Consider the following 11542-nt stretch of genomic DNA (forward strand, 5'->3'; position numbering starts at 1 on the left):
GTAAGCAAACGCCGTTAAGGTTGTAGTAAACACGATGCTATTCTACCAAAACAGGCAAATGTTAGCTAACGGTCGCTATGCCCACCGCAGAACACACACAGCATGCTAACTACTAACGTTAATGGCTTTCAGTAGTTGGGCTCATTATCAAATGTAACGTTACAGCTCCATGTACCTCTAAATGCGTCACTGAGCAGCTTCTTTACATTACATGTCAACTCTCTGAACCGGCCTCACTTGCTTGTTTCACGAGTCTCCATATTTAATGATGGAAGCTACACCATGACACAGTCACACAGCTTTACATTTACCAGTGTAGATGCAGGTGAAGGCATGGGCTGACTGTGAGACAGTCACTTTGGGCCTCTGGGCCACTGCCTTGTAGGCTTGTCCAGTAATCCATCCACGGGTGAAGGAGAACTGTTCGTGTTGTGACTCGTAGAACCATCTTGGGTAGAGTCATTGATGTTATAAACTGTTCCACTAACTATTTGTGTTTTTATGGTTCTGTCAGGTTTCAGACCAGAAGCCGCTGAGCAGCTGGACGGTGAAACAAGGACAGACTCTGACCTGTTCAGCAGTCTACAACTCACAGAGCAAGGAATATGTGGCAGTCTCAGACAGCAAGGTAGACTTTCAGTCATTCCTGTTGTGGCAAGGATTCTCATTTATGCTTTGATTGCAGCACCATCTGTACAAAGCCCGATTGACTCACTGTTGGATTGATATTAGGCAAAATGAACCAGTCAGTTTTTATCTTAAGTATACAAACCATACTGAGGTACTTATTGTCAGACAATAAAAGAAGGTAGTGAACTCCAACACACTATTAGCACCAAGTTCATTTGGAAAACAATGACTGAATTACTACTTTTTCAGTAAACATGTACTAACTGTGTTTCTGAATTGTTTCTACATGAGTTCATTCCCCCGCCCACCTGTCAGTTGCTTACCCACTGTGACATGTTCTGTTATTTACAGGTTGGACCTCACTAATTTATGTTGCTCTTGGAGAATAAACCCATCTGTCATTCTTTTAGTGTAGATGTCTCTGTAGATCTGACCCTCCACAAATATCTGTAAAATAATGTCTGTTTTTGTTTTGTTTTTAAGGTGATCAGAATTTGGAAAGAAGAAGACATACTTTTAGATAAGGCCTTCAAAGCAACCGTAAGTGTGAATATGGCTATTTATCTCTTCTCTCTAGTGGCATTTAAAGCCACAGAATGCTTGTGCGATGTTTTGTCTGATGACGTCTGAAGGCTTAATTGTTTATACCAGATTCAAGGTGAAAAGCCTCTTGTCATACAGAGGGATAAGATGTGATGAATCATACAGTTGAGGATAATGGCTTGGTGATGGAAGTGGTTTAGTCATATTGTGAAGCACTCTGTATCAGCTCCATTTGAACATGTCTGCATTTATTTTCTTTCCACTGCAGAAATCTTTAACACAGTATGTTATCGTATGTGATTACCTAACATGCTATACGAGTTGGAGAATTTTGCTTTCAATCCTCAAAATATATTTGACAAGGTGATTTGTCGTCATTTGGAAGCTGGTGTAATCCTTTATTTCTCTTCAGGTGTCATCAGATGTCTGGAGGGTCCACTGCGTAGCTGGAGGGGAGCCTGTGGTCTTGTTCCAGAGAGGAGCTGTGAGGCTCCTGGACTCTCTCCTCTCTGCTCCCCAGCAGCCCATAGAGGAAGTCCTGGCTCAAGAAGAGGCCATTAGGTCAGTATCGCTGTAGCTTACAGCCGCAGTAAATTCTTTGGGGTATAATCCAGACTAGGAGCGAGGTTGCCTGTAGAGATGCTTAAAGTAAAACAATTTATATAGACAATAAAATTTCAAATATTGAGATAACCTGCTTGGTAGTGCCGTGCTGCGGTCTCATCTGGGGTCCGTTTCACAAAGCAGGTTTAGTGAAAACTCTTGAGTCTGTTAACCCTGAAATGAGGGAAACTCTGGGTTTTCCATTTCAGAAAGGGAGGTAACTTAAACCAGAGAAAGCGGAGTAACTCCAGCCCGTTTCAGAAAGAGAGGTAACTGAAGCTCGGTGTCAGTTACTATGGCAGCTGACTCTGTGAACCTAACCTGGTCGAGAGCAGGTTTTCTTCAATGAACCTCGAGTTTCTAGCTGTCTCCTCCCTCTTACGCCACACACGCAGTGTGATTCATTCATTCATTCGTTTAGTGTCGCGCTGGTTTCAGCGAGTTTGATCATCTGTCCTCAAGGTAAAGTCGGATCCTAAAGTGTGTTCTAGTTCTAAATCTACTTTTTTCGACCATGGCATGTCCGTTCTTGGAGGACCCTGTGGATGAAGAGGCAGTGTTATTGAGGAAGGAGTTACGCATTCGTCGGGAGGCAGTGTTATTGAGGAAGGAGTTACGCATTCGTCGGGAGATTATTCACAGGCCCAGAATTGACGTTATTATCATTTCCAGAACATTTTCTTTTTGAACGGTACCGTTTCACATCACAGTCCATCATTTATATCCATAACCTCATCCGTCGTGACATAACTAACGTCACCAACCGTGGACGTGCACTTTCATCTACTCAGATTCTTTGTGTTGCTCTCTCTCTTAACACCATTCCACCTGTTTACATCTGTAGCCTAATATTATTGTGATTGCATAAATGTATAAAATAAATTTAAACTTAGGCTACGCATTGACTCGAGCAGTAATTTTCTCCCACGTCAACTACCGTTCCTTCGCTGCTGCAGCCGTGTTACTCTTCTTCCTGAAAACAGCTTCAAATTCGTTGTATGAGCGCATTAAAATATCCAACTCCAGAGGAGTAAAAAAATGCAGACCTTTTCTTGTAGCTTGTTGCCATGGTGAATCGTGGTATCGGGGCTCCATTGATGACGGCTTTTTAAAGTCTTGGTGCACGCGCTTAACTCAGAGTGAACAAACTCTGTGTTGATTGAACAGATTGAAATCACCTGTTCTGAAACCCGTAACCCAGAGTTTCCCATCTCAGAGTTACTCAACTCAGAGTTCAGGGTTAGGCTCAGAGTTTGTTGAACCTCCTTTCTGAAACGGACCCCTGTTGTCTCTTGTAGCGTGTTGATGAATGCTCTTTTTGTCTTTAGGTGGAGCACCAACATAGTGGCAGAGTCACAGCAGTTTATGATCTTCACAACTGAACAGGTAACATCATTTTAATTGTTTGGCTTTGATGAAAGAAACAAAATCTTACAAGTCAATTCAGTGAATTCATTTTTACGATTTCATTGCACCTGTATCACAGTACAATGCTGTAAAAACAGTAGGGTTGGGTACCTTTGACATTTGAATCAATACCAGTGCCGGGACATGGGATTCGGTGCCGTTACCCAATGGTACCTTTTTTTTCTTGGTGCTTTGCTCTTTGTAATATAAAAAATATATTTTTTAACAAGTAAGAGTAAACAAAATGTCTTCTCCTCCGCTCTTTGCCAATCACACATAGAGCTATGTCTGTCTGCTTGTGTGTATATGTGTGTTTGCTCATCTCTCTTGCTTTCTATTTAGACACAGCTGAGAAATATGCAAAATAAGTACATAATTGAAAAAACGCAAACAGCAGTGATACTTGGCTGTTTCTAAAATTAAACAGAAAAGAAAATAGACAAGATGCTGAAACTACTAGTGCACTGGCTTGCTGGGAATCCAATGGAGCTCTGTTGCTGGCTGTGGGGTGCTTTGCAGTGCTTCCGCTTCCTGTATGAGCCTGGTGTTCTCACGAGGATGGGTTCTTAGGTGCCGAAATTTGGCACCAACTTGAATTGGTACTCGATAGTACCAGTGTAATTTGGTTGGTACCCAAGTTCAGTACCCAAACCCTGAGAGACAAATCATTGGAAGGCATGTTATGTGTTTGCACTGAAATGCATGGGATTGACCTGTATTTTATAACCCATCTACCACTAACTAATTTTGTCTGTCCTTGTCTCTCAGTGGACATGTGCATCAACTTTTTATTCTTGGTATTTCTAAAGGCCTTGGCTGTCCTTGTATTCCCACAGAAAGGAGATCATTTCCTCTACCTGCAGAGACTGAATCCCAACACCCTACAGAGGTATCGGCTGGAGAGAGAGGAGCCAGGTCTCTCCCCGCTCAGCTTCTCTGCATCCTACAGCGACAAACACATCCGCCTGCTTTATCTCTGTAAGACTGAATTTCCTGTGGAAATATTTTTAGTTTTCACTGTTTGACAGTGCAGGCACATCCAAACCAGTGATGAGTTGTGGTTTTACTCTCAGGGTAAAACATGGGATGTCACATGCAAGATAAGTATTATTAATTTCTTCTCTCAATAATCCTTTTAACCTCTTGTGCTCCATCATCTTCCCTCCATCCAGACCCTAACGGTCATGTGTACCAGAGTGTCATCTCTGTGCGGGGCCTGGTGGCTGATGAGGGGGCCCAGGCTCTTCCTCTGCCCCGCAGCCTGCTGCTGAGTCTTCCTGTCGGCGAGGGCCTGCTGGAGGCTGCGTCAGCTCAGGTCCTCGATGAAGCCCATGTAGCTGTGGTGGGGGTTCCACACCCCTCTGCCGGGGCTGGCAAAGGTAAATGCAGTTTATTTACATTGCCTCAAATGAAGCCCATAAGTGCTCCACTCAGACAGGTTTTCAGATGGAATTCGCCAGAGCATCTGGCTGGTTTTCAGTCCATTAAAAGTACCATTTTAAGCATGACAGATCTTGATTAAGTCAATCTTGGATGTACTACAAGGGTCTCAGTAAACCATGCTAGTGAGTCAGCAGCATGCTGAACACCAGATCTATGTCTGAAGGGTTTTAAGTATGAAAAGTTCACACTGGAAAAGTGACAAAAAAGTAGTTGCACATTAGCTTACCTGTGTCTTTTCTGTCTTCATTACCCATTAGAAAAAAACTGTTATCAGCATAAAATAAGAAACTTTGTAGGGCTTTACCTGACTCAGAATTTTGTCAGTCAAATCAGATTCCGATGTTTAATATGAATATTCGATGCTTAACTTAAAGCAGTCTCAGTTGACTGAGGGGTCTCCAACTGATGATTTAAATCTCTGACTTTCAAGGGGCAGCCCTAAAACTTTACTAATCTCACACTGGAGAAATTCACTCGTGAAAGCGGCTTAAGAGACAAAAACAACTGAGTGATAGATAAAAAGGAAAACAAGATAAAAACACAACAATAAATGCAAATAAGATAAAAGTATAAAAACTATATACACTAGCACTGTGTACACATTAGATTTAACAAGTAATGCACAAAAAACACAACTCTGCATGGTCAGTTTTACAGGTCTAGTGTGTAGGCTTTAGTGGCATCTAGTGGTTAGCTTGCAGATTGCAGCCTACTGAAACTTCTCCCCTGTGCCAAGCATGTAGAAGAATTATGGTGGCTGAAACAAAAACATGAGTAGCCCTAAATAATACCAGTGTTTGGTTCATCTGTTCTAGGTTACTGTAGAAACAATGTGGTACTCCGTGGAAGAGGACCTGCTCTGTATGTAGATATAAACGGCTCGTTCTAACATAATAAAAACACAGAAGTTCTTTTTTTCCGGGGGTTATTCACTAAAGCAACTGGTCCAGCCACGGGGTCCAGATTTCTCCTCAGTCATACGTTCAAAGTCCACACAGTTTAATATATTCAGCGTCGTACTTGCGATGTTGTCGAGATAGTTTGCTGTCTCTTTTAGGTAGCTGGCATTATTGACTCACTCTACAGAAGGAAACAGCTCTTCAAAATAAAAGGTCTGTGACGGAAATTCACTGTACTTTAATGTAAAGTGTGTTTTTTACAAACTGGACACGTTTGCGATCTGTGACCTACTTTTGGACCGCAACCCACCAATTCGGAACCACTGCACTAAAGAAAACATACTTATTATATTATATATGAAATTTCTGCCAATTTATCCCCATAAAACCTACACACTGGGTCTTTTAACTACAGTTATTTTGCATTGACAAAATCTACACACAATAATCAGAGTGGGAGGTGCCCTGGAAGCCGAATGGTAACAGTTAAAGCCACATAACCACAAGATCCTGGGTTCTATTGCAGCTGCGGGACCTTTGTTGCATCTCATACCCTCCTCTATCGTCCCCTGTTTTCAGGCTGCCTCTACACTGTCATCTGTACAATGAGAAGTGAAAACACTCCCCCAGGGGCGTCAGTGGACTAGTGGATAGAGCAGGCGCCCCATGTACAAGGCTGTTGCCGCAGCGGCCAGGGTTCGACTCCAGCCTGTGGCCCTATGCTGCATGTCATTCCCCCTCTCTTTCCCCCTTTCACACTTAACTTTCCTATCAATTAAAGGCAAAACTGCCCCAAAAAAAATCTTAAAAAAAAAAAGAAAACACTCCCCCAACAAAATCTTTAAAAAAAACAGAGAATGGGTCAGGCAGGCGAGACTAAATACAAGGTTAAAGCATTTTTTGTTTTTTTGTTTGTTAATGAGTGACCTGAATTTGTTTTCTAGCCTCCACATCTTGTGCTTGGGAGAAAGTACAAGGAATGTTGTATATTAACTAAAATCAACTCTTGGGTTCAAATTATTAGAACTTAAACAAATACAAGGCTAACTTCTGAAGTCATTGCATTGATTTTGACATGTGGGCCTTGTTTTTGGAATAAATACACTTGAAATGATGACCTGCAGTTGTATGACTCCAGCGTGTGTGTGTGTGTGTGTGTGTGTGTGTGTGTGTGTGTGTGTGTGTTTCTTGAATGGCTCTCTGTCTTTGATTTCTCAGACTTCCTCTGCATCTGGAATACCAATTTCCAGACACTTCAGGCAGGAAAAGAGATGGCGAGTAAAATCTACGGACAGGTATGAATGCTTTGGGGTATGAAATGCAAATAACACGCCAAGCAAAGTGTTTTCTAATATTTGCATAAGATGAGTGGATGAAACAATACACTGTTAATGACTTTAAGCTCATACAGGACGATCACCAGTTGGTACATGAGCTTTTGTTGCTGAGGTTAGAAGTATGCACCTACCACCCACTCAGTCTTCCCTCAGTGTTGTTAATGCTGCAGGCCAAGGTTCCCTGTCCTTCCAGCTGCTAGGTGCTGATGGAGGACTGTATGACTTTGGTAGAGCATTGTGTCTGCTCTCCACTGTGACGGGGCTCACTGTCCCTCCTCACAACTTTATGGCAGTTTACAATGTCAATATGGACGCATTTAAAGACGAGTTCTGCGACTCCATTTCATCGCTGTCTAACTATTTTATTCATGTTTGCATTCACTTTCTTTTCTCTTTGATTTAGCTTTGGAGTTATTCAAACAAGTTGTTAATTCCACACGGGAAAACCCTCTCTGTTATTCCATATGAGTGCCCCAAATCTTCCCTGGCCTCTGCTCTGGGGAAGCTCAGGCAGGCCAAGACTGAAGGTGAGCTCAAACAAATTCATAGTAATGCTGTTTTTGTAATAAAAACTTTGAGCAAATTACAAACATATACTTTTAATGCCTGTGAACACTAATTTACCCTCAATAAATAATTCCGCAATAACAATCTAAATAATAAATATGTAGTCATGTAGCAGGCTGTTCTTGATAATGCTGCAACGCTGATTCGACACTCAGCACAGTGTGTTTTTCTCACCGCTGCAGAGTCCAAAGCTCCCACCTCTGTCCCATCTTGGAATAACATTCTGCATGAAGAGAAAGCTCATCCATCGAGGACAGTGGAGACCAGGAAGACGGTATGTTGGAGAAGTTTTCAAGGCAAAATAAGGGAACTTACACAACAGAAAGAGGCTACACAGCTGCTGTCTGAGTTGCTGGTGCAACAGTCCCACACAGTGTAGCCTTGAAAACTGGCTAACAGTGTTTCCCAGACTGACAGCTAATTGGCACTTGCTCCATATGAAAAAGTGATTTACAGCAGTTGCTGCCTGAAATGGCGCTACATTCACTAAACTTAGAAAATTCTATACTGTGGTAAAGGGAGAAATTCACAATACAACAGGGCTACTGTGTTGTGGCCAAAGTAACCTAAATTAATATGTAAAGAGGTCTGACTCATCTAACAATTCATCCCAACTTATGATATTACTGAGCAAACATGCACCCACGCTAAATGCTATTGGAATATGACACTTTTTTTGTTTGTTGTGGCACATCATCAATTCACTGCCTCTGCTTTTTAAAATTCTGTGTGTTTGAATGAAGTGCCACCTGAGGAGTAATGGCCCTGTAATGCTCCTGTCAGTGGTGTCATCTGTGGTTTGATTCTTCCCTCGTTTCATACAGAGAACAACCCGTAAGAGCCAATCAGCACCCGGTTTAACAAATGAGCAAGTTCTGGAGCTCATCAAGGTAAAAATGTGATTTTTCATGGCTCTCTCACAAAATACTGGAACAGTGTTGACAAAAAAAGTAATTTCATGACAAAAACATAAAAAATGTACAGAAATTATTTGTATTTGCTCGTGCAGACATTACCAGTGGAAGAGGTCCAGAGAGAGGTGGAGGGGCTCCTCTCAAGGACAGACATCCAGGACTTGCAGCCCTCGGTGGGACAGCTAGCATCGACCCTTGTGTCCCGGAGCCTGGATGATCCAGCCTTCTACACCCCCAGTAGCCTGGCACAGCTAGTGCACACGCGGTGCCTCTGCCACAGGTCAGTAGAATGGCAATGGAACCAGGGTGTTTTTTTTTTTTGTTTTGTTTTTTCTAGTTAAGAAAGTTGACCCTCAAAACTGCTTATTCAGTATTCAGTCTGCAGAATGTGTTTCTGACCGTGCATTTGAACGCTAATAATAGAGTTAGTTTACATGATGAAGCAAAAAAACGGAATTGAATAATGTAAATTGCATCTCTAAGTGCTAGTAGAGTAGTTCAAACAGTGTTGTTTCTGCTGAATGTGACCATTTGCAATCATGGCTTTCAAATAGTGTGTGTCCTGACCTTGTGCTCCTGGCCCTGGAGAGGAAGGACTACTTCCTGTGTCAGCTCTGCTTGCAGTTCTTCCCTGACATCCCGGAAGCTGTCACCTGTGCCTGCCTTAAGGCCTTTATCAGGTAAAACTGATGGTTTCCAAATGCAGAGCACTGTCAATGAACACTGTCATACAGATGTAAATCAGTGTCATGTGGATATTACCACTAGGGGGCACTAAAGTAACATAATTTTGTGATCTAGGAGTTTAATAATCTAAATTATTACCCTGACTCAGTGTCATGTAAGATGGAAAAAAAAATAAACAGTGTGTTGTTCTGGCTTCATCTTGCAGTATGCCAGACGTCGACGCAGAGAAATTGAGCCTGGAGCCTGACAGTGTCTCTGTCATGGAAACCCTCGTGGCCAGAGAGCGTGGCCCGCTCGGCTTGCAGAATGGTTTCAGCCCCACATCCGTTGGCGAGGACCGTTCAGACGGCCTCGGTGGAGGTGGCACCAGAGTAGAAGACAAAGAGAAGACCTCATCTCCACCAGAACAGAGCTGTCCAGTGGGATTACACAAGGCTGTTTTACTGTATCCTGCCAGTGCACCATCACTCAGACAAAATATATTCACCAACCTGTCACATTTTGTTGTTCAATATGATGCAATCACTTACGTTCAGTCCTCCTACATCTTGCGTATCAGTAGCAAGCTTCATGTTATGGTTTGTTAGCATAATTGCAAAATGATTGCTCTTGGTGTGTAATGATTTGAATTTGACACGTATGAGATCTTAACTGAAGCTGCATAGAAATGAGATCCTGCAGACGGCGTACAGCGACTCTTTCCTCCTCCCACACCTGAAAGATCTCTCTTCCCAGCATGTTGTTGTGAGTAACAGCTACTTAATTTTCCCACTTCTCTAATAGAACACAGGCTGCACATTTTTATGACTATAAATGCTTAAAAATATATTTTTACAGTGCTCAATGTTCTTTCTCATCCAATCAGCTTTTCCTCCAGTACCTGCAATTCCTTTACCTAAAATATTCCCAAGATGCCTTCCCACAGATGCATGGATTGAGATCACCAAGTCTGGCTCAGGTCTGTGTCAGTGTCTAACTAGATAATTAGGGTGGCCACACTTGTCACAGTATCAGCACAGCCTGTGTCTGTCACATCGGGACACATTTAGTGACAAGTCCGAAGGCAGGAGAAATTATTTCGCTGACAGATTGTCAAATACAGACATGGTGGAAGTCAGACTCCCATTTTGACCTGAACTGTGTGCGGTTACAATTATGTTCAGCCACAGTGTATACAGTCAGCGTGAAAAGATGGAGATGAAGAGTTTTTGCAACAGCTTTTATAATTTGTATCAAACATGCAGTTCATCCAGTTTAAAGATAATTTAACTACTAACTCTGTTTTCCTTTGCATTTTGTTTTAGATCATGGATTGGGTGTGCTTGCTGTTGGACGCCCATTTCACAGTGCTGGTGATGACTCCAGAGGCCAAAGGCTTACTGCTGAACCTCCACAGCTTTGTGAAGTCTCAGGTAACAAACAGTCTTCCCTGTTGTTTGCTTTGTAGCCGCAGGTTAAATATTCTGGAAAACAAATAGCCATTTGTTGTGACTTTATTATTATGGGTTTTATTATATCCAGGGTTTATAGTAGCGACTTAGGCTCCTTCTTGTGTCCTCAGGTGAGACTGGTTTCTGAGCTTGGAAAGATCGAGAGCAGCCTCCAAGAGCTCAATAAGATGAAGGTGAAGAAGGACGTCGGACAATACTCCATCGAAATCATTGAGCTGTTTTAGAGTGTGTCTACTTTTAATAAATCATTCATCACGTTGTCTCCTTCCAACTTTTCACCTGTAGTGGTTCCAACTTTGTATAAATGTCCCAAATGATGTAATATGAAGTGCTTTTGGCACAGCTGCCAGCCATCAGAACTCAAGATGCACAAGTTTCACTGTATATGAATTATTGGTGTAATTCAGGCATTGAATGAGTCGCAGGTGTCTTGAAACCATGTAAACATGTTTAAGATGATAAAACTTAGACAGTTAAGATAATATAAGATGAATGAAATGCTCAATGCCAAATTGGTTAATAGGGGGTTTGTGACGTGCAAAAGCCGCCTAATATAACGGCGGTAGTGTGGGACTCTATCTTTGAACGCATAATTGTGAAAGTGAATGGCTGTGACTTTGTACAGGATTTTCCACAGGAAAGCCTTTTATTTTGAATACAAATATATAACTAAAACAACTGCAAATCCATGTGTGACTTTTTTATTATAAAATGGTGCCATCAAATACCTGTGCATTAATATGGGAAGTATTGGAGTAAGAGGTGTTCGTCATGATTTCTGCATATTTTTATTAATTTGTATTAAAAGGGAAATTTCGGATTATTTCAACCCGTCTCCTATCGTCCTAAATTTGTTTCAAGTCACTAGTGACATAGAAATAATAGTTAGCATGTTAGCCGTTAGCCTAGATACAGCCATAGCGTCAGACCTGTTAAAACTTAATTGAACGGGCAACCTTTCCAGTGCAAAGTTAGTCCACCAAACAAGCTTTTTCTCCACAAAGACCGCCTCATATTGTTAGGATAAATGTCAGAGAACATATAGAAAACGACATGTAAAC

General features: G+C 41.9%; 1 protein-coding gene across 1 annotated transcript; it reads left to right on the plus strand.

Moving 5' to 3' along the window:
• The first annotated feature begins 319 nt into the window (after positions 1 to 319).
• Positions 320 to 11158, plus strand: nol11 (nucleolar protein 11). Its single transcript, XM_050045352.1, has 18 exons — positions 320 to 325; positions 515 to 628; positions 1114 to 1170; positions 1586 to 1734; positions 3105 to 3162; positions 4020 to 4161; positions 4356 to 4562; positions 6744 to 6820; positions 7266 to 7389; positions 7612 to 7703; positions 8254 to 8319; positions 8439 to 8623; positions 8898 to 9023; positions 9236 to 9475; positions 9696 to 9774; positions 9896 to 9988; positions 10335 to 10442; positions 10592 to 11158. Exons 1-18 carry the CDS (start codon positions 320 to 322, stop codon positions 10703 to 10705), a joined length of 2037 nt encoding a protein of 678 aa, XP_049901309.1. The 3' UTR covers positions 10706 to 11158.
• The last annotated feature ends 384 nt before the right edge of the window (positions 11159 to 11542 follow it).

The sequence above is a fragment of the Epinephelus moara genome, chromosome 5 (assembly GCF_006386435.1).
Source record: "Epinephelus moara isolate mb chromosome 5, YSFRI_EMoa_1.0, whole genome shotgun sequence".
NCBI lineage: Eukaryota > Metazoa > Chordata > Actinopteri > Perciformes > Serranidae > Epinephelus > Epinephelus moara.

Excerpts from the sequence above, each read along its gene's own strand:
- nol11 (XM_050045352.1), top strand. Across the intron at positions 1,171-1,585 it reads ATAAGGCCTTCAAAGCAACC|GTGTCATCAGATGTCTGGAG; the intron begins GTAAGTGTGAAT and ends ATTTCTCTTCAG. Across the intron at positions 8,320-8,438 it reads AAGTTCTGGAGCTCATCAAG|ACATTACCAGTGGAAGAGGT; the intron begins GTAAAAATGTGA and ends TTGCTCGTGCAG.